Here is a 20,172-nt window from a genome sequence, read left to right as displayed (position 1 = left end):
GTCCCCTGAGCCACAGGGGTGACAGGGACCTCTCGTTCAGGGGAAGCCGCTCTGCTGTCCCCTGGGCTCCTGCTTAGTGTCACCCGGCGCCTGAGGGATGTGCTGGGGGGTGGGAAGCAAGGACCCCGCCCCGGGGTGGCAGTGCCACCACCTCGTCCTGCCTTCCCCAGGGATCCCACAGAGTTGGGTGCCCAGGCGCACCAGAGGCACCCATTCCTGTCCCTGTCCCTGTCCCCATCCCTTTCTCCTCCCTGTCCCTGATCCCCCCCGCCCACATCCCCATCTCTGCCCCAAAAACTCCTCCCCAAATCCCCATCCCCAAATCCCGCTCGGAGGCACCACAGCGTCCCCGGCCCGGTGTGACACGGCGGTTTAATGGGGCGGGGGGCGCGGGCGGGCGGGGGGGGTCCCGGGCTCACAGGGGCTGCACGGCCACGGGGTAGAGCAGGGACAGGTGGCGGGCACCGCGCACCGGCAGCGCCCGCGCCGTGTAGTGCCCCACGGCCGCCGGCACCGACGGGAAGGCGGCCCCGGCCCGGCCCAGCGTGAAGTGCTGCTCCCGGGTCCGCGTCAGCTTCACGTGCACGAAACCCTGGCTGCTCCTGCGGGATAACGGGAAATGAGGCACGGGAACGGGAGAACGGGAGAATGGGAACGGGATAATGGGAAATGAGGCACGGGAACGGGAGAACGGGAACAGGAACAGGAACGGGAATGGGATAATGGGATAACTGGAACAGGAACGGGAACAGGAACGGGATAACGGGATAATGGGATGGGATGGGATAATGGGATGGCATAGTGGGATGGTGTAGGATGGGGATTGGGACATGGTGGGGATCTGGACAGGGATGAGGTGCGGGGTGGAGGCTGGGACAGGGAGGGGGACAAGGATAGGGGTGGTGATGGGGGAATGGGAATAAGGGTGAGGACTGGCATGGAGATTGGGGCAGAGATGGGGACAGCAGTGGGGATGAGGACAGGGATGGGGACCACACCCAGAGCAGGGGTGGCACTACTCCAGGCGAGGGATCCCGGGTCACCTCCAGGCTGTGCCACGCATGGGGACACGCCAGCACATCCCCGCGGGGGCTGGCACAGCCAAACACGGCTCCAAGCCCCACTGCCAGCCTGGCACGGCCCCTGGCAGGCTGTGCCCGTGTCCCTGCTCACCTGAGGGACAGCGAGTAGTCCTCGGGGCTGGTCTCGCAGTCCCGCACCAGGAAGCTGCCCTCGCGGCACAGCGCCAGCAGCGTCTCTGCGCCCGCCCGCCCGATGGGGCCGTGGTACCAGCTGGGCACAGAGGGGTCAGGGGCACCCCCCGGCCCATGGGGGACCCAACCACACCATGGGGCACCCCCCAGGTCACGGGGAACCCCCTGGGCCATGGGGCACCCAAACATTCTATGGGGCACCCAACCACACCATGGGGCTACCCAACCACACCATGGGGCACCCAACCACGCCAGGGGCTACCCAACCATGCCATGGGCCACCCAACCACGCTGTGAGCTACTCAACCACACCATGGGCTACCCAACCACGCCATGGGCTACCCAACCACGCCATGGGCTACCCAACCATGCCATGGGCCACCCAACCACGCCGTGGGCCACCCAACCACACCATGGGCTACCCAACCATGCCGTGGGCCACCCAACTATCCCATGGGCCACCCAAGCATCCTATAGGACACCCAACCATGCTATGGGCCACCCAAACACGCCACCCAACATGCCATGGGGCACCCAACTATGCCATAGGGCACCCAAACATCCTGTGGGGCACCCAACCCCATGGGGATTCACCCAGGACACTGGGCCCTCCACACCCCCTGGGGACCCATCCATGCCAAAGGGCCCAACCACACCAAGGGACACCCCCAAGGGACACGGGGTTTGCCCCTGTGCCACGCTGTGTGACCGGGACACCGCAGGTGCCACCCCACGGGACGCCCCCAGACTCACGCCTGCTTCTCCAGGGGCAGCGAGGTGTCCACGTGCCGGGGGCTGGGGGGGCAGGCGGGCCGGGGGCCGCCGGGGGCGCGGGGGGAGCGCGGCAGCGGCCGGGACAGGCTGGGGGAGCGCTCGGGGCTCTCAAACTGCACTGCGGGGACAAAGGGGCGTCACCCAGCTCCTCGCAGTGCCACAAAGGAACGGCCCAGAGGTGGCTCTGCCCTGCCGTGGTGACCCATTGCTGGGGCCAGGAGTGCTCTGGGGGGCACGGGGTGTTGGGGTGGCACAGGTACATGGGGGGGGCAACCCCAGGATGCTGGGGGATGCTGAGGTCCAGGACTGGTACCCATGGAAGCTGCGGGATGTAGGGTTGGGGGACCCTGAGGGTGTCCCCACAAGGAGGAGGGAGCCAGGAGCGGCACCCAGCCCGAGGTGGCACCCGGGGGCTCTGTCACCTGCGAACGCCCGTGAGATGTGATCCTTCTTCCACTCCCAGGGCTGGTCGTACTCATCGGCCGGGCGCTCGTCGTCGCGGGGGAGGCGGCTCTCGCGGGCCGGGGGTGCCCCCGGGCTGTCCCCGGCCGTGTCCCACTCCTCGGAGGGGGTGTCGTACAGCTGGGGACCCCGGCGCGGCCGCACCCGCCGGCCCTCGCCCTGCCGCGGGCACCCTGGGCATGGGGAACGGGGCGGTGGGAGGCGCCCGGGACCCCCGCGCGGGTGCTGGGGGTGCCCGGGGTGCCACCACCCACCTGTGGCCTCCTCGTCGCAGCCGCCCTCGGGCGCCGGGTCCTGCTCACCCTCGAAGGGCTCCGAGTACTCGCTCTCACCTGGGCCCTGGGGGGGGCTCCGGGTGGGACGGGACCCCCACTGCCCCCCCCGTGCCCCCCCTGTCCCCGGGTGCCCTCACGGGGCTCTTGGGGCTCCCACACCCCGACACGGGTGTCCCCGGCCCCGTCCCCATTCCCGCCCACCCGGTCCCTTTGTCCCCCAGCCCCTCTCCCCCTCTCCCCTTCCCCCTCTCCCAGTGCCTCCACCATCCCCAGCCGCCCCCCAGTTCCCTCTCCAGTGACCCCAGCTCCCCCCTGGCTGCCCCCCGACCCCCTGGCTCTCCCCGCTTCCCGGTTCCCGCTCTCCCGGTCCTTATTCCCGGCCGCTCTCCGTCCCCATCCCCGTTCCCCATCTCCCCCATCCCCTCCGGTCCCCAGCCCCCCCCGTTCGCCGCTGTCCGCTCACACCTGCCCGACCCCCCCGCTCCTCCCGGTGCCCCCCGTTCCCCTTCCCCGGCCCCCCACCCTCTGCCCCGCCGCCCTCCCCGCTCCCGGCGCTCGGCTGCGGCTCCCGCCCGGTGCCCCCGGTGCCCCCCCGGTGCCCCCCGCCCGTACCTGCTGCAGGCGGCGGGGGCCGCCCCCCACCCGCACGAGGCGGTGGCGCGGGGAGGCGGCGGGGCCGCGGAGCGCGGCGGCGGCGGGGGCGGCGGCGGGGGGGCCCCCGGGACCGCTGTAGTCGGGCTGGGGCGGGCGCGGGGGGGAGCGCCGGGCCCCCCGGCCCAGGTACTCCCGGAGCCACTTGGCCATGGCGGGGAGCGGCACCGGCAGCGCCGGGACGGCCGGGACCCAGCGGCACCGGGACCCGCCGGGACCCCCCCGCCGCCGCCGCCGCCGCCGCCGCCGGAGCCGCTTTGTGTCGCCGCCGCGCGCGGCGCGGACCGGAGCCCCCGAAACCCCCCCGCGCCCGCCTCGCCGGGGGCACCGGCACGGGGGGGGTGAGACCACCGAGGGGACAGCGGCAGGGACGGCGAGGGCGACACGGAGGGACCCCCGAGTGGCGGGGGGCACCGGGACCCCCGAGCGACAGCGGGCGGTTCCTCCCCGGTCACAGCGGGACATGGCGGGGGGGAACCGGGACCCCCAGACCCCGGCGATGGGATCCCCCCCCCCAATGGGGCTGGGGGCGTGCAAGGCTTTGGGGGGAACAACGACCCCCCCATCTCCATCACCCCGCCCGGGGAGCTCATCCTGGGGGGCACGGGGGGCTCTGCTCCCCCCCTGCCGCCGGGTTTGGGGGGGCTCAGGCACCACACGGGGGGCAGGAGGTTGGGACCCCCCAGTCCTGCCCTGAGTCCCCTCCTGGCATTGTCTGTGCCCGGAACAAAGGTCCCTCCCCGCTCCTTGGGGTCCCTCTCGGGGTCCCAGCTGGTGCTGGGGGTGGTGGTGACAGCTGGGCAGTGGGGGACACATCTGGGAGGACACGGCCTGAGACCCCCCTGGTGCCCCCCCAGCCCCGGGCTGAGCCCAGTGGCCAGCATTAATATTTGAAGAGGTTAATTAAGGCATGTGCACAGAATGCTAATTGGGATGGGGGGGGCTGGGTTTTGTCCAGCTCTCCCTGACGCCCCAGAGCCCCCCCCGGGCCCCCCAACCCCTGTGTGAGGGCGTTAATTACCCAGAGGCTGCTCAGCAATTAGAGGTGGGTGCCTTGATGAGAGGGAAGTTGATGGCCAGGGGTGAGGAGAGCCCCACTTGGGGTGGGTGGGGGTCCCTGAGGCAGGGTCCCACAGTGTCCACGTTACAAATCAGTCTCTGATGAAGATGAAGCTCTGGGATGCAGCTCGGACCTGGCTCTGCCTGATCCCATTTATTCCGGAGTGGTGGCTGCTGAATGGTGGGGAGGGCTTTGTCCCCGAGCTCCTGGGGACAGCTGGGGGGGCTGCTGGTGGCAGGGCAGCCCTGTCCCCGCACTGAGGGGCTGCAGGAGCCCCGGGTGTGTGCAAAGGTGGCATCAGACACGCCCTGGGAAGTGAAGGAGGGGGGCTGAGCGCCCACCTGCCCCTGCACCTCTGTGGAAGGACAGCCCCAAGGTCCCCTCGCTGCTGGAGGGCAGTCAGGACACCCCAAACCCGACCTGGGCACGGTCACTGGGGGGAGTGAGGGCAGTGGCACCCCCAGAATGGACACACCAGAGTCCTGTCCAGCCCTGGCACTTCCAAACACATCCTGGGAGCAGGGCCGGGACCCACCAGGCTCTGCTGCAGGGTGAACACCTTCCCTGCACTGCTGCTGCTGCTGCTGCATGGCCGGAGGTGACAACAGCGGTGGCCGGGACCCCTCGGGCCCCTGGCGGCGCTTCCAGCCCCGGGTGGGGCTCCGGGAGCAGCCGGGAGCGGGGACAGCCCCGTCCCTGCCCTGTCCCTGCCCCGTCCCTGCTGTCCCCGCCCCGCCGGCTCCTCAGTCGCTGGCGCTGTCCTCGCTGTCCGAGTAGGCTCCCAACAAACCCAGCGAGGACGTGGCTGCTGCTGCTGCTGCTGGAAGGGAGCCTGGAAGGGGAGGGAGGGAGAGGATCCGGTCAGGTCCAGCCTCCCCAGGGCAGTTCCCGGTGTGGGAACAGCGGCCTGGGGAGATCCCCAGAGGAGCCTCATCCCTGGATGGACCCTGAGCTCAGGGAGGATAAATTCAGGTGGATTAAAAGCTCCTGCAGCCCTTGGCTGAGCTCCCTCCTCCACCCTGTGGGAAGCACCGAGGTCTGGGACCCCCTCTTCTCCCTCCACAGCCCCCTGGGAGACTCCAGACCCTGGAAAGGGGAGAGAGGAGCCAGCTCTGGGCTCCCAGCACCCCAGGGGCCAGCAGGCAGGAGCAGGAGGCTGGGGGAGCACAGGGACACTTCCAAGAGCTGTCCCTTCCCAGGGGGCACTCACTAAGCCAAAGGCTCAGGATCAACCAGGCCAGAACAAATCCATCCCCCAAATGTCCTTCCCCAAACCCACAGCTCCCCTCGCTCGCTGGGCAGCTCACTGAGGTGCTGGAAAACCTTCCAGCTTGTTTTGTGGTCCTTAAAGCTTCCCAGCTCCAGCAGTGAGGCTGGATTTATCACCAGGCCCCAAACCAAAGCAGTTCTCCTGCTGTTCCACCCCTATCTCGCTGTTGTGACGTCCCCAGGGCTGTATCTGGTGTTTTGAAGCTCCTGGCCCTGGCAATCTGTCCCCAAGGCCGTGGCTGAGAGCCAAGAGCCAGGAGGGAGCCTTAGCTTCACCAGGAAGCTCCTGGAAATGGGGACAACCCCCTGCTCTTACAGGAAGCTCCTGGAAATGGGGACAATCCCCTGCTCTCACACCACCCCACCAGAGACCCCAGCCCAGGCTCTGAGCACGGAGCCAACCCCACCCAGGAGGTGTCAGAGCCCCCCCAGGGCAGGTACCAGTGCTGGCTGTGGTGCCTTTGGTTTCCATCCCGTTTTCCAGGGCAGGATCTGCCTTCTCCTTGTCCTTCTCCTTCCTGCGGGCCACCAGCCCTGCCAGCTGGGCCTTGGTGCTGAGCTTGCCCACGCTGCGCTCCCAGCTCTCCATCCTGGGCTTCTTGCTCTGGGGCTGGGGGTCCTGTGGGCACAGCCAGGGTCAGGGGGCTCCAGCTTGGAGGGGATTGGGGATAAAAGCAGCAGAGACACGAGGAGAGGGGCCTGAGGGGGAATTCTGCCCTGCAGGGACGGCACAGGCCGGACAAACAGGGATGTGGATCTGCAAAGCTGCCCCTGGAGATCCATGTCCCACTGCCTGAGAGCTAAACCCAGCCTTGGGATGGCCCTGGGAATGCTGAGGAGGCAGAGAAAAGAATCTTAAAGGACCTTAAAGTCCATCCAATCCCACCTTTGCTATCCCAGGTGGCTCCAAGCCCTGTCCAACCTGACCTTGGACACTTCCAGCCACAGCTTCTCTGGGCAAACTGCTTCAAAGTCTCCTTAAACCCAATCCAACCCTCCCCTGCCTCAGTTCCAGACCATTCCCCCGTGTCCTATCCCTCCCTGCAGGGTAAAAGTTGTTTTCTCTCTGTTTTATCAGCTCATTTCAAGGCCACTGAGCAGCCCTGGGTGCCTGCAGGTGGTCCAGCCATGGACCCAGTGAGTCTGATGCCCTGGGCACAGGGATTAGTGCCAGGCCAGGGACCACGGCTGGGATTAACCCCAGGCACGGCAGCTTTGATCCAGCCCAGCGGGCCCTGGGGCAGGGATGACAGCAGGGGGAGGGCAGGGCTGTTTGTTGGGATAATCCCTCCCTCCAGGCCGGGGCTGGCAGCTCTTTTGTTCTGCCTGAATCCAAAGCCCAGCCCCAACACTGAAATCCTGCCTGAAGCAGCAGCAGGGCCCAGCAGAGCTGCTCTTCCCGAGGAAGGGAGGGTGGGGACAGGATGGGGACAGCAGCTCCATGCCTGCCTTTGTCACCAGCCCAGCCTGGAATCCCCAAAGATCCCCGGCTCCTCTCAGCCCAGTGCACAGGGACTCGGCCTTTGGGAGCCGCTCAGGCGTGACACGAGCCCGGTGTCACCCGGAGAGGGACACAATGGGCACACAGAGCTGCAGGACAGAGCAGCGGGGCTGGGGAAGGGCAGGCCAGCTGTGCCCCTCTCACCTCCTGCAGGATGTCCGTGGGTTTTGTCTGGGCCGTGGGGTTGGGGCGGGGTTTGGCCGCTTCCTCGTCAGAGTCGGAATCCACCAGGAGCCGCCGGTTCTGGGCCTGTTCCAGCATGGCCCTGCTGGCACAGAGGAGTGCTGGAGCTGGGTCCACCCCACTGCCAGGCCCTGCTCGCTCCAGGGGAGCTGGGAACGGCAGAGGAGCCTCGGGATCCCCCTGCCCAGGGGGTTCTATGGGATCAGGTTCAAGCCTGAGGGGTGGCAGCCCTGGGATGTGGAGCTCCAGCCCAGAGCAGGGGCTGTGCCCATGGGAGGGCACTTCCCAGGGGATTGGAGCCCCTCCAGCAGCCCAGATCCCACAGAATGCCAGCCTGGCTGGGTGGGAAGAACCTCCCACTCCTTCTACCTGAACACTTTGCCAGGACAGGCTGGGATCTCCTCCCAGCCCCCAAATCCTGGTCGCTCAGCCCCCCTCTCCCAGCCCAGCCTGGCCCATGGCACTGCCAGCCCTCCCAGCCCCCTCACTTCATCTCCTGCTCATCCTCCTCCTGCTCCTTGCGCCTCTGCTCCTCCTCCAGCTCCTTGTACTGCTTCAGCATGGCCTCAAAGTCCACGTTGGCCTGGCGCTGGTTGAGCTCCTTCAGCTCCTGCAGGTTCTCCAGGACCTCCATCTCCAGCTTGGAGTCCTTGGTTCGGTTCTCCAGGACCTGGGTGGGATAAGTTGGGATACTTGAGGCAGCAGAGCCTGATAGGAACCTCCAACACCTTGTGCTGGATGAAGCACAAGAGGATCCTCCTCATCCTCATTTTTGGGTAGGACAGGAAAGTTGTCAGGCAGAGTGGCAGAGGTTCTCCTGCAGTCCTTGTACCTTCATAGGATTGTTGAGCTCCTCCTCTTCCCTCTCCTTCTGCATCCTCTTCTCCTCCTCCTCCAGGAGTTTCTCTGCCTGGAAGTTCCTGGTGGCCCCGTGCTCCATGGTGTAATCTGTGTTCTCGGGGTCTGTCTGAGGGGGAACAGCAGGAAAACCACTGAGGGTGGGGATCCTGCTCCAGGCAGCCCACAGCCACACATCCCCCAGCTCCATGAACTGGGGAAGGGCTGATCCAGCCAAAACCCCCCCCTGAGACTCAGCTGTTGTGTTTTTGTGGTTTCCCAAACCCACCACACTCTTTAATACATTAACCAGAAAATCTCAAATTAGTGAACCAAAAAAAAACCCCCACTCCATCAGCCTTTGCTGGGCAGGAGAGTCAGGGAACCATGGAACACCCTGAGCTGGAAGGGACAGCAGCTCCTGCCTCTGAATGGGGCAACCTCACCAACCCCATTGTCCAAAGGCTCCTGGCAGCCCCCATTCCCTGGGGGAATTCAGCACCCACCATCCTGGGAGGAAAACCTTCCCCTGATCTCCATCCCACCAACCAGGGGGAAAAACCTTCCCCTGATCTCCATCCCACTGCCCTGAGGGGGAAAAACCTTTCCCTGATCTCCATCCCACACCCCTGGGGGGAAAAATCTTTCCCTGATCTCCATCCCACTGCCCTGAGGGGGGAAAAGCCTTCCCCTGATCGCCATCCCACCACCCTGGGGGAAAAAACCTTCCCCTGATCTCCATCCCACCACCCTGGGGAAAAAACCTTCCCCTGATCTCCATCCCACACCCCTTCCCCATTTCCTTCCCCATTAAAGAACTGTTATTTCCTGCTCCCATATTTTTGCCTGAGAGCCCCTTAATTTAAAATTTATAGCAATTCAGAGGGGTGGGGAGGGCTCACATTCTCCATTTCAGAGGAGGCTCCTGCCTTCCTTAGCAGCCTCCTGGCTTTCCAAACGAGGACATCCAGCCCAGGCAGGGAGAGGCTGGGGCTGAGAGGGGGCTGACCTTGAAGGTGATCTCAGCCAGGCAGGGAGAGGCTGGGGCTCAGGGGGGCTCACCTTGAAGGTGATCTCAGCCAGGCAGCGAGTGCACTTGATGTAGAAGCGGAAGATGGGCAGCCCCAGGTAGGACTCGTTCTGCACTGTCTCCTTGCGGGCGTTGAACTTCTTGCCCTTGTAGATGTACTCCCCACACGTCTTGCACCTGGCCAGGGGCAGGGAAGTGTCAGAGAAGGCAACAGAGCTGGTGAGGGGCTGGGAACACAGGCCTTGGGAAGGAGCTGGGAGGGGAGGGCTCAGCCTGGAGAAAAGGAGACTCAGGGGTGCCCTCATCGCTCTGAACAGCTCCTGAAAGGTGCCTGTGCTCAGCTGGGGCTGGGCTCTTTCTCCAGACAGAACCAGAGGACACAGCCTTAAGCTGCACCAAGGGAAATACAGGTTGGATATTGGGAAAAAGTGTTTTACAGGAAGGGTGATAAAGTTCTGGGATGTTCTGCCTGGGGAGGTGGTGGAGTCACCATCCCTGAGTGTGTTTAACAAAGCCTGGATGTGGCACCTCCTGCCCTCCTTCACCCCCTTCCCTGCCCAGGGTCACCAGAGGCCACATCTGGAGCCTGGACCCAACAACATCTGGACCTCCTTAGGAGGAGATTCCTCCTTCCTCCAGCTGTTCCAGCCCATGCTGGACGGGGCTTAGAGCACCCTAGGATAGTGGAGTGGCACTGGGTGGGCTTTGAGGCCATCCCAACCCATCCCAGGAGTGATCCCACGGCTCCAGGGCTGCTCTCACCTCATGTTGAAGGGGGCCATGAGCCTCACTACATACTGCCGGTCCTTGGGCAGCTTCAGCTTCGGGATCTTGGCCGGATCGAAGTCCGGGGGGTAATATTTCTGTGGAGAGAGAGCAGATTTGGGAATTCTTGGAATGTTTCTATATTTGGGAATTCCGGGAATGTTTCTATGGACACAGAGCAGATTTGGGAATGCTGGAGCACTTCTTCTCACTCCTCACAGCTCGGCCAGGAGGCTGCAGCCAGGTGGGGCTCGGGCTCTGCTGCCAGGGAACAGCGACAGGATGAGTGGAAGCGGCCCCAGCGGGGATTTAAACCGGATACCGGGAATTCCTTCATGGGAAGGGTTGATAAACTCTGAATGAGCTGCCCAAGGGGGTCTGGAGTCTCCATCCCTGGAGGTGCCCAAGGACGGCATGGACGGGCACCGGCAGCACGCGGTGCTCGGGGCTGGGGACAGGGCGGGCACCGGGCACAGCTGGGACTCGATCCCGGGCCTTTTCCAGGGATGAAAAAGGAATGATCCCGGGATCCCGAGCGACTCCCGAACCAACCGGGACCCCCCCAGCGCCCTCGGGGAACCCTCCCTTGGCCCAGCCCGGCCCGGGACGCTCCCCCGGTCCTCTCGGCGGGGATTCCTCCCCAACTCACGTTCAGCACTTTCCGTTCCGACATCGCTGCGGTTTCTCCCGATCCCCGGTGCTGCCGGTGTTGCCCCCTCGCCCCTCACCGCTTCCGGGAGTGGCCCAGCCCACTCCGCTGCTCATTGGTCTAGCGAGCCGCGGCCTCCCCGATCCTCGCCTTTTATTGGCTGATCATCTGTCTGTCAAAGGACCCGCCCACGGCTGTTGTGCAACCCAGCCAAGAGTCCGCGGAAAGCCGCGGCCTCACAAGCGGTTCCGCAGATTTTTGGGTCCTGGCGGGAGGCTGTCCTCCGGCTGGGGCTGGAGAACCCCAGAGCTGCGATCTGGGGCAGGGGAATCCCGGGGCTGCGATCTTGGGCTGAGGAAACTCGGCTTCCTCACAGAAACATGGCATGTGGGCCCCGGTCCCCCCTGACGCATACTCATCATGTAGCTAACAGTCCCCAAACAGTCTGTTTTGTGTTTAAAATGTCACTTTCTTTCTAAAAACCGAGGACTCTGAGTCCCGTTGAGTTTTCAGCTGTTTTTTCGCTTACTCCACTGAGCATGCACAGCCGTGGCAGCCATGCTGTACGGCACCTCCGCACTGCGCATGCGGCGTTGCCATTGCCGCCATTCCGTACAGCGCGGGCAGTCCCAGGTGCCGCTGCCGCCAGCCCCGCCCGCACCGCATGACTGCAGCCCAGCGCACTCTCAGATCCTAATTCGCCGGTGCTGCCCGCGCCTCCTGCACGGCGTCGCCACCCTGCTCCCGCGCAGATCCGCCATTACCGCCGGCGGCGCCGCCTCATTCCGCATGCGCAGCGCCTCACGCGCCGTTTCCCGCCACCTCGCGCACGGCCCGTTCCCCCTGGCGCGCATGCGGGGAGCGGCGCCCCCTGGCGGCCCGGCCTGCGCCGCCGTCCCGTCGTGCCCCGCGCTCCCCACACAAAGGACGCGCTGGGAAATGGCGGCGGCCGCGGCCTCGCAAAACGCCCCCGGGAAAATGGAGCCGCCCCCGGCGGCGGCCGCGGCGGCAGCGGCGGCTCCGCCAGCGCCCAACGGGGCGGCCGGCGCGGGGGGGCCGCCCCCCAAGAGGTAGGAGGGCCGTGAGGGGCCGCGCTGCCGGTGGGGCCGAGGGGCCGCGTGCGGCCTCCCCGCTCCTGGGCACGGCCTGCGGGCAGCGGGACGGACCGGGGCTCACGAGGGGTCCCGGAGAGGTCGATACCGGTGCGGGGCCGCTCCTGCCTCTGCGGCCGCTGCTCCCTCCGGGCACGCCTTGGGATCCCGGGCGGGGCCGTCCCGAAGGCGCCTCCGGGGCTCCCGCAGCGCTCTGGGCCCGGTCCCGGCGGGCAGCGAGCCCTGGGGTCACCCCTCATCCCCTGGGGTCACCCCTCATCCCCTGGGATCTCCCTCATCCCCTGGGGTCTCCCCATCCCCTCAGGAAAAGCTGCTGCTGAGTTCTGGCGAAGTTTGGGCCTCCCTGGGCGGAGCAGGCTGTGCCAGCGTGGGGATGTTTTAAGTTCATTACTTTCTGTGCTCTCAGTAAGTTGCAAGAGCTCTGTTGCTCTCAGCACCCCCCTCATCCTGCTGCTCGCTTTTGTGCTCCTTTTTGGAGGTAATTTACGTGTGAGGGGATTTAGGAGCGCAAACACCTCGAGGGTGAGAGTTTAAGGTGGTGCTGGGGAGGCGTTGCACAATCCCTCGGTAAAACGTTACAGAAATTCAAACCAGAATCAGCAGCGCTGCAGTTCCGGCTCTGTAAACGTGGGGATGAAGAGCACAAAAAGCCTCTGCTGCTTCTCACTTCCTCGTGTTGATGCTCGATGGAAATTCCACAGTTGGCAAAGCCGGTTTTGGTACCAAATGCACCGCATAGAAAGGACTTCTCTCCCTCAGGGCGTTTTTGTGCTCGGTTTCATGGCAGGGTGATAAAAATCAGGTTGAACCTGGTGTGCTGTGATTCCTGCTGCAGACTCGAGCTTGGATTTGTGTTTCCCGGGAGCAGGAACAGCTTTCCAAGTGTCCCTTTAGGGGAAAAAGATCCATATTTATATTTTTTTTCCATTGGAGAACAGTCAGACTGTGCTTTGGGCAATTAAATACTGACAGACACGATTTCATTGACTGTGCAGCTTCAGCCAGGCAGGGGCAGAGACAGGGACAGGGAAGGGTGTTCCCACCCTGGATTCTGTTCCCACCACTCCTGGGAACGTGGAATCTGCAGTTTGTCTGCATGAGCAGCCAGTTAATTCCTGGGAGTATAAATAAAGATATCTCTCTGCTGTGATTTTTGGTTTTCCTCACCCTGTTACATTTGGGATGCCTCCAGGGAATTTGTTTGTGTCTGCAGGTGCAGTTCTGTTTGGAATGTCCAGCTCCACGTGGCAGAGCTCTCATTTCCACAGGGATAACACCAACACTCCCCTGGCCTTGGGGAAATCCAGTTTAAAAAATAACAACTAAAATCTGAGTGCAGCTTTTAACACAGCTACATTTTGTGTGATTTCATCAACCAAACAGAAAGGAAGGTGGAAAAAGAATTGTCCTATTTCAAGTCTTAATTTTGGAGTTCTAATTATTTCATTAATAAGCTTTGAAAAAGTTCAGTGAGAGAAAGACTGGAAAATTTCCATCCTTGTGTTTGGAGAAGCTTTGGCTGCTGGATGATAGAAGCAGGGAGAATAGAAATATTATCAAAAGAAACCTTCAGAGGCCTCGACATTCTTAATTTCCTTTTTCCCTGCAGGCTGTTGTGTGTGTTCAGGGATTGAAATGGTCCTGAAGGGGTTTCCTGGGATTTCTGACCTGGAATTTGCAGGGCTGCACAGGTGCTAGGTTGGGAAAAGCTCAGAGCAGAGAGATTGTAGAAACTTCAGCTTTCTTATCTGATGTGTTCTGAATTCCTCTCAGGATATGTTGCTACATCTTCTCCAGCAGCACTGAGTGAGCAAGGAGATTAATTGGATTAGTGAAGGGAATTATGTAAGGCTGAGGCTGAAACTTCTTGTTCCCTTGGTTTGATTTTTTTCCTTTCAAGATGGGCTGTGCTAAGGTCCCTTCCCACCCAGACTGCTCAGGGTCCAGTGCTGCAGCTCTGGTCTTGTTCCCTCTGTGTCCTTTCCCATCCAAACTCCTCTGGTTTTGTTCCCTCTGTGTCCTTTCCCATCCAAACTCCTCTGGTTTTGTTCCCTCTGTGTCCTTTCCCATCCAAACTCCTCTGGTTTTGTTCCCTCTGTGTTCTTTATCACCCAGACTGCTCAGGGGTTCAGTGCTGCAGCTCTGGTTTTGTTCCCTCTGGGGTTGCTGCCCCTGCTCCATCCCCAGCAGCTCCCAGGGGTCTCTGGTTTTGTTCCCTCTGTGTTGCTCCTCCTGTTCCATCCCCAGCAGCTCCCAGGGGTCTCTGGTTTTGTTCCCTCTGTGTTGCTGCCCCTGCTCCATCCCCAGCAGCTCCCAGGGGTCTCTGGTTTTGTTCCCTCTGGGGTTGCTGCCCCTGCTCCATCCCCAGCAGCTCCCAGGGGTCTCTGGTTTTGTTCCCTCTGGGGTTGCTGCCCCTGCTCCATCCCCAGCAGCTCCCAGGGGTCTCTGGTTCTGTTCCCTCTGTGTTGCTCCTCCTGCTCCATCCCCAGCAGCTCCCAGGGGTCTCTGGTTTTGTTCTCTCTGGGGTTGCTGCCCCTGCTCCATCCCCAGCAGCTCCCAGGGGTCTCTGGTTTCTCTCTGGGGTTGCTGCCCCTGTTCCATCCCCAGCAGCTCCCAGGGGTCTCTGGTTTCTCTCTGGGGTTGCTGCCCCTGCTCCATCCCCAGCAGCTCCCAGGGGTCTCTGGTTTTGTTCCCTCTGTGTTGCTGCCCCTGTTCCATCCCCAGCAGCTCCCAGGGGTCTCTGGTTTTGTTCCCTCTGTGTTGCTGCCCCTGTTCCATCCCCAGCAGCTCCCAGGGGTCTCTGGTTTTGTTCCCTCTGTGTTGCTGCCCCTGTTCCATCCCCAGCAGCTCACAGGGGTCTCTCCTTGCAGCGAAGGCGAGCGCCCGACCCCCAATGAGAAGAAGAAGGAGAAGGGGATGAAGAGGGGAGGGAATCGCTTCGAGCCCTACGCCAACCCCGCCAAGAGGTACCGAGCCTTCATCACCAACATCCCCTTCGACGTCAAGTGGCAGTCCCTGAAGGACCTGGTCAAAGAGAAAGGTAAAGTGCAGCTCAGGTGGAAAGGCTGTGCTGTGCTCCAGCCCTGCCTGGCTCTCTCTGCAGCTCAGCACTCACCTCTGGGTGCTCGTGGCCACACCACTTTGGGAAAGCTCTTCCCGAAGCCTCCTGGGTGTTGCACAACCTCTTCCCTGGCAGCCTTCCAGGGGATGCTTCCTGTGGCATGCAGCTGATAGAGCCTCATCCCAGGATTAGCAGTGTTTTCCTTAGGGACCCAACCCCAGGATTGCAGCAGATTTTAGCTTTGAAGTGCAGCAGAACTTTCTGAAGCATTTTAATGTTTTTTGGGCATTCTGGTGTGTGGATATCCAGTGGTGGCCCCAGACTCGCAGGGCTTTGGGCTGGCTTCAAGAGCCATTCTGCCATTGGTTGCAGTTCAATGTGTTGAAGGGTGACCTGCAAACTCAGGTTGGTGCTTTGGCATGTGCTGCAGCGGAATCAGGGCTTTGGAAATCAGGTTTGTGGTGCTCCCCCTTCCACAATTCCCTTTAATTCCCACGTGGATGGGAGCTGCCTTGGCTGACCTAACGCCTTCATCTCTTGAGGAAGATGAAGAGATTGAGCTGAGTACTCAGGTAGTGACAAGTCTAAAGTAGTGTCATTTCTTCAGGCTGGTGCCCAGCTTTCTAGTTTTCAGCACCTTGGAAGTGCAGTGGAGTGGCAAGAAAATCCTTGGCTTCTCCAGCCTTAAAATGTCTAAACCGAGTTCAGAGTAACAGCACAACATTTCTGTGGGGCACTTCTGGAGCCAGGGTCATGGGCAGTGGTCATTGTGCTGGAGCTGGGCAAGGACTGACAGCTCAGGTGTTTGAGGTGTGGCCTCAAGAAGGGGAAAACAAAGTTCCAGAGGGTTTCAATTGCTTGTCTTCGGTGGCAGAAGGGAGCAGAGTCTGTGGAGCAGCCGTGGGGACTGGGAGCTCCCCTAATGCGGGGCTCTTTGAGAGGCAGCAGTGGTTTTGTGCCATGGCAGCAGTGTCAGCCTCAAGGGCTGCTTGAGCAGAGCCTGGTTATGGATGGAGCCCTCAGTGCCCCGGGGCTGCCCCAGAGCCGCTGGTGTTCTGGGTGTGGAGGTGTCCAAGTCTCTGTGCTGTGCTGGATCCTGTTCCCAGTGTCTGCTGGTTTCTCTCCAGTTCCTGTGGATGGCAGAGGCCGGGCTGGGATTGTTTCCTGCTGGGCTGTTCAGCTGCTCATTCCAGCAGATGCTCCTGAGGGAACATTGGAGCCTTTTCCTTCTGGCTGCAGGGCTTGTCCTGCTAAAACTGGGATCATTCCCGGGGTTTGGCACTGCTGGTGAATCCAACAGTTTGGATTTGCTGTGGAGATGTTCTGGACTTCTCCCAAGCTGCTGCTCTGAGCTGTGCTCAGCCCTTGGCCTGAGGCAGAGCAGTTCCAAGCCCCAGGAACTCCGACCCCTTGGAATTCTTGCTTCGGAAGCATTAAGAACGCCAGGCCAAACGTCCCAGGCTCTGGGAGCAGGTGGAATTCTGTGCCCAAGGGGAAACCCTGGGTGTGTGAGGGCTCTGCAGGGCTGCTGTAGCAGCAGGAGCTCAGCTCAGGGCTGTTCCTGCAGCCTGGGAGTGGCCAGGCTGCTCCAGGTGCCACCTCTGTGTCTCTCCCCACGCCGTGGCTCGGGCATCGCAGTGGATTGGTGGCAGAAACTCAATTACAGGTATGCAGTGGGAACCTTGGTAATGCAATGAAGAGATGTTCTTGTTTGGAACTCCCTGCTTTTGCTGGCAGACACGAGGTGTTACCTTAGTGCAGAGTCCCCAGGATTTGGTCCCAGTGTGGAGTTCTGGGGGGCCAGGGAGGGAGGGATGGGGAAGGATTGTGCTGCTCTGCCCTTGGCCTGTTCCCCCTTCCATTTGCTGAAGTCTCTGATGAGTTGCTCTGTTTCCCTTGGGCTTTCACCATCTTTCCAAGGAATCTCAGCCCTTCCTGGCTGCAGGGAGTTTTACACTCCCTCTGCTGCCCGAGCTCTTCAAGAGCCTAAATCACTTTGTCTGGGTATTTCTCACAAAAGGGGAGTTTCCCTTCCCCATCTGTGACAGAACTGCTGACTGCTGTCTCTGCTTTGGGAAGGTTTTCCTTCTCCCTTTTTCAGCCAAAGCTTTGCCTATGTAAAACTTGCTCCTCTTCTCTCCCCTGTAACTTTTCAGGGGTTGTCTGTCCCAAGCTTTTACCTGTAAATGAGGGAGGAGCTGTGGCCAGCTCTGCTTTGCCTCACGTTGCAAATGTGAAGCTTCCTGATCCTCTTGGATCACTGGTTCTTCAGAAGATGAGGAGACATCCAGCCAGTTTGGGGTTTTCCTTCCATGTTTAGTATTTACTTTTGGCCCTGGAGGCCAAGGAATAACTGCTACAAAGCATTTCCCCTGTCCCAGTTCTGTGCTTGCTCCCAGTTCCCTCTGCAACTTTCACACCTCTCAGAGCTCTTTGGCTTGCCACAAACTGTTAAAATCAAATTGCCCAGGCTAAAGTTGTTATTTCTGTCTGAGCTTGTTCTGGGGAGTTCCCAGATGTGTCTTGAGGGCCTCAGGTCACCCTGAGAATCCTGACCTGAGCTTCCTGGACAGGCCCTGCAGAGTATTGGAGTTCTGCTGGAGCAGCCCACCTTGAACATTGGCATTTTCCTTACTGATCAAAGTGATGCCAAGTTTTAAAGAGGATTAAAAATAGTGGCTGTGACAAATAGCACTGAAGCTTCCTTCAGTTTGGATTTCTGCTTATTGCAGTAAATTCTGCTCCAGTCTCTTGGTTTGGGAAAAAGCTGCATTTCCAAACTTTAGCTGTGAGGTTCAAATAAATCCATAAATCAGTCTTCTCTACATTAAGTCTTAAAGACACCACGGGGAACATGTTCCTTAATTGAACCTGCAGTGCCTTGGAGCCAGTGTCTTTGGGAAGTTCCCTCCCTTGAGAAGCTCCTGAAGTAACAGTTCTTGTGCTTGGATGAAGTTTCTCCACTTGTGGCACTGGGATGTTCCCTGTCAGAATCCAGCTGTGCTCTGGCACAAGGGAACCCTGCCAGGGTCACTGGGCATTTATCCTGGTCTAGCACATGGATATCTGCTCCTGGTACCTTTCCATGGCATCCTGTGCTTTGGCATCTAGAAAAACACCCCAAAACTCCAATTAAAATGTGACCCAGCCAAGCTTCTTAAAAAAAGGTTTCCTTTGCCAGCTGCAGGCAACGTTCTCCTGGCAGAGGGGTTGGGTTGGCTCCTCTCACACATTTTAAGGTGAAATCAAAGCATTTTTGTGGCAGTGGTTGTGGGCTCTGTCTTGGCTCAGAGCTGTTGCAGTGGGGGTGTCATTCCCCTCTCCTGCTCTTCTGAAATTGGGCTCTTCAGGAACTTCAGGTGTCCTTCAGAGCAAAGCAGCTACTTCAGGCTGGATATTTGGATTTTCGTGTATCTGTAAGGCTCCAGCAGGAAGCTCTGAGCAAAATTGGCACAGACTCAACTTTCCAAGGGATTCCTGGAGATCTTGTGCTTCAGAGTCAGGGATTGGTCACAAGAGCAGATGTTCAACGGTATTGGATATCCTCAGGCTTGGCAAACTCCTTTGGGAGCTGTTTGTGAGGAGCTGTAGGTGGGAGAGGAGAGCCCTTGCTCTGGGGAGTGCCAGCCCTGGAAGCTGTGGCTCAGAGAGGCTTTGGAGTGGAGCTCAGCTGGGCAGAGCTGGTGACTCCTGCCCCAGGTGAGGTTGGACCCTGGCTGCTGCTCTTGAGCTGGACGGCGACAGAACCTCGGGCAGTGCTGAGCCCCCAGGACTCCTTGGGAGCATCCCTCTGGTGGGAGCTCAGAGGGATTACAGCTGGAATTCCTTCTTAGGCTTGATCCCAACGTGGATCCAGCTGCTGGAGCTGTGGGGGTAATGGACACTCCTGGAGTCCCTTTCAGAGGGACTTGCCAGCCTTTTCCAGCCTCAGACATTGTCTTCCCAAAAGCAGGAGTGGATCAGAGCTGTTCATGCTGTTCTCTGGCTGGAATGCTCTTACTGCTAAATTATTGTTTAAAAATAAGAAATGGAGATTGCAGATCAGTGGTTTCATTAAGCATTCCTCTTTTTTTTTTTATTTCCAGCTTCAATTCAAGAGAGCCCTTCCAGGCTGACAGTTTTTCACAGTGTCCTGTAAATTGCTGGCCTTGGGGAGGTCAGGCTGAGCACCTCCCTCTGTGCCTGGCAGAGTCCTGTGAAACCCCAGCTCTTTGCTCCAGTTCAACTGTTCATACTCAACTGGCTTGTGGTTTCCCACAAATTAAACATTCCACTGTCCTGATGATGCAGCTTGGAGTCCTTCCTCCTGCTTTAAATTTAAACCCTAGGACTTCTAAAACCAGAAACGAAAAAATATTTTTTGAAAAGGGTTTATTCCATTCTTCTGTATGCCAGTCCCTTCAAAGGCAGCAGCCATTTGGGTAGTTGCATTCTGGAGGTCCCTGCCAGGGTTATTTGGTCCTAGAGAGGCAATCCCAATGCTGTGAGGAAAGGTGGAGTTTTCCATGAGCTGCCTTTTGCTGTTGACAGTTTTGTCTTGAGAGCAAATACGGCAGATTTTATTGCTAAAATAGAATTTATTGTGGCTTAAGAAAAACCTGTTAAAATGAACAGCAGGCAGGCAGTGATCTCTTGATCTGTTGGTTCAGTGTGACTCCTTTTTTAATTTTGAAATCCTGACAAAAACAAGTCACTTGAAATTCTGGATTATGGAGCCAGGATTGCATCCTGTGGGAAGTGAAGGAAACTTGTTCCTGCAGCCTTTCCCATGGGTTTGGATTGCCTCAGGTAACGAGTGGGCACTAAAGATCCAGGGAACTGTGGAAATTTGTCTTTTGAGGTGGAGGAAAACCAAGAACATATTGAAGTGCTTGAAGCCTTTACTGCATACCTGTAATTGTCCAGTTTTGTGGTCTAGAGAACATGGAGTGTTTCTGGGCTTTCTTATAAGGCAGAGGCTCCATACACGGTTGTTGATTGTTCTAAATTCCCATTGTTTTCTTGGCTTTTCTCCCTTGGTATCTGTGTCGTCTGGAATCTGATTTGTAGTTGGTGAGGTAACATACGTGGAGCTCTTAATGGACGCTGAAGGAAAGTCAAGGGTAAGTGTTTGAGAGTTTCTTTGTGGATTTTCTACCTGAAATGTTTCTGTGTGCTGGACAGGAGGCCAGGGAGGCTCCGAGTGTGTGGATGTGCAGTGGCTCTAGGGCAGGAGTGCCGTGGGATGGGAGGAGGTGGGGTGGGCTCTGCAGGCAGGAGCTGTTCCCCGCGTGCCGGTGGCGTTGGCCGTGTGACCCTGGAGCCCAGCAGGCAGGACAGGGCTCTGGAA

General features: G+C 60.0%; 3 protein-coding genes across 4 annotated transcripts; 1 reads left to right on the top strand and 2 right to left on the bottom strand.

Annotated features, from left to right (window-relative positions):
• Positions 1-354: 354 nt before the first annotated feature.
• Positions 355-4,419, bottom strand: SHD (Src homology 2 domain containing transforming protein D). Of its 2 annotated transcripts, none has more exons than XM_077191514.1 (6): positions 3,338-4,419; positions 2,705-2,789; positions 2,411-2,623; positions 1,968-2,101; positions 1,174-1,293; positions 355-602 (listed from the first exon to the last, which is right to left on the bottom strand). In XM_077191514.1, exons 1-6 carry the CDS (start codon positions 4,258-4,260, stop codon positions 416-418), a joined length of 1,662 nt encoding a protein of 553 aa, XP_077047629.1. In that variant the 5' UTR covers positions 4,261-4,419; the 3' UTR covers positions 355-415. The 2 variants fall into 2 exon arrangements, with proteins under 2 accessions (XP_077047629.1, XP_077047630.1); XM_077191515.1 differs by having other exon boundaries at positions 1,968-2,106; positions 3,338-3,529.
• A 138-nt stretch (positions 4,420-4,557) lies between these two features.
• YJU2 (YJU2 splicing factor homolog) lies at positions 4,558-10,793 on the bottom strand. The gene is made up of 8 exons (XM_054649944.2): positions 10,671-10,793; positions 10,019-10,119; positions 9,289-9,433; positions 8,222-8,356; positions 7,878-8,059; positions 7,351-7,471; positions 6,147-6,324; positions 4,558-5,268 (listed from the first exon to the last, which is right to left on the bottom strand). The coding sequence occupies exons 1-8, from the start codon at positions 10,692-10,694 to the stop codon at positions 5,180-5,182; spliced, it is 975 nt and encodes a 324-aa protein (XP_054505919.2). The 5' UTR covers positions 10,695-10,793; the 3' UTR covers positions 4,558-5,179.
• Positions 10,794-11,444: 651 nt separating this feature from the next.
• On the top strand, positions 11,445-20,108 carry LOC143696152 (uncharacterized). The gene is made up of 3 exons (XM_077191540.1): positions 11,445-11,740; positions 14,653-14,822; positions 19,893-20,108. The coding sequence occupies exons 1-3, from the start codon at positions 11,460-11,462 to the stop codon at positions 19,955-19,957; spliced, it is 516 nt and encodes a 171-aa protein (XP_077047655.1). The 5' UTR covers positions 11,445-11,459; the 3' UTR covers positions 19,958-20,108.
• The last annotated feature ends 64 nt before the right edge of the window (positions 20,109-20,172 follow it).

This window comes from Agelaius phoeniceus, chromosome 29 (genome assembly GCF_051311805.1).
Source record: "Agelaius phoeniceus isolate bAgePho1 chromosome 29, bAgePho1.hap1, whole genome shotgun sequence".
In the NCBI taxonomy this organism is placed as follows: domain Eukaryota; kingdom Metazoa; phylum Chordata; class Aves; order Passeriformes; family Icteridae; genus Agelaius; species Agelaius phoeniceus.
Note: the sequence above shows the minus strand (reverse complement) of the source record. Positions and strands in the feature narration are given on the sequence as shown.

Bases quoted from the DNA above. Each gene is read 5' to 3' on its own strand.
- SHD (XM_077191514.1), bottom strand. From the start codon at position 4,260: ATGCTGGCCACTGGGCTCAGCCCGGGGCTGGGGGGGCACCAGGGGGGT. The intron at 2,102-2,410 runs GTGACAGAGCCC...CCCGCAGTGCAG, and splicing joins CATCTCACGGGCGTTCGCAG to TTTGAGAGCCCCGAGCGCTC. The intron at 1,294-1,967 runs GTGAGTCTGGGG...CTCTGTGCCCAG, and splicing joins CTGCCCCTGGAGAAGCAGGC to CTGGTACCACGGCCCCATCG.
- YJU2 (XM_054649944.2), bottom strand. From the start codon at position 10,694: ATGTCGGAACGGAAAGTGCTGAAC. The intron at 10,120-10,670 runs GTGAGTTGGGGA...CTCTCTCCACAG, and splicing joins CGGAACGGAAAGTGCTGAAC to AAATATTACCCCCCGGACTT. The intron at 5,269-6,146 runs GTACCTGCCCTG...CTCCCCTTCCAG, and splicing joins AGGCACCACAGCCAGCACTG to GCTCCCTTCCAGCAGCAGCA.
- LOC143696152 (XM_077191540.1), top strand. From the start codon at position 11,460: ATGCGCAGCGCCTCACGCGCCGTTTCCCGCCACCTCGCGCACGGCCCG. The intron at 11,741-14,652 runs GTAGGAGGGCCG...CTCTCCTTGCAG, and splicing joins GGGGGGCCGCCCCCCAAGAG to CGAAGGCGAGCGCCCGACCC. The intron at 14,823-19,892 runs GTAAAGTGCAGC...TCTGATTTGTAG, and splicing joins GGACCTGGTCAAAGAGAAAG to TTGGTGAGGTAACATACGTG.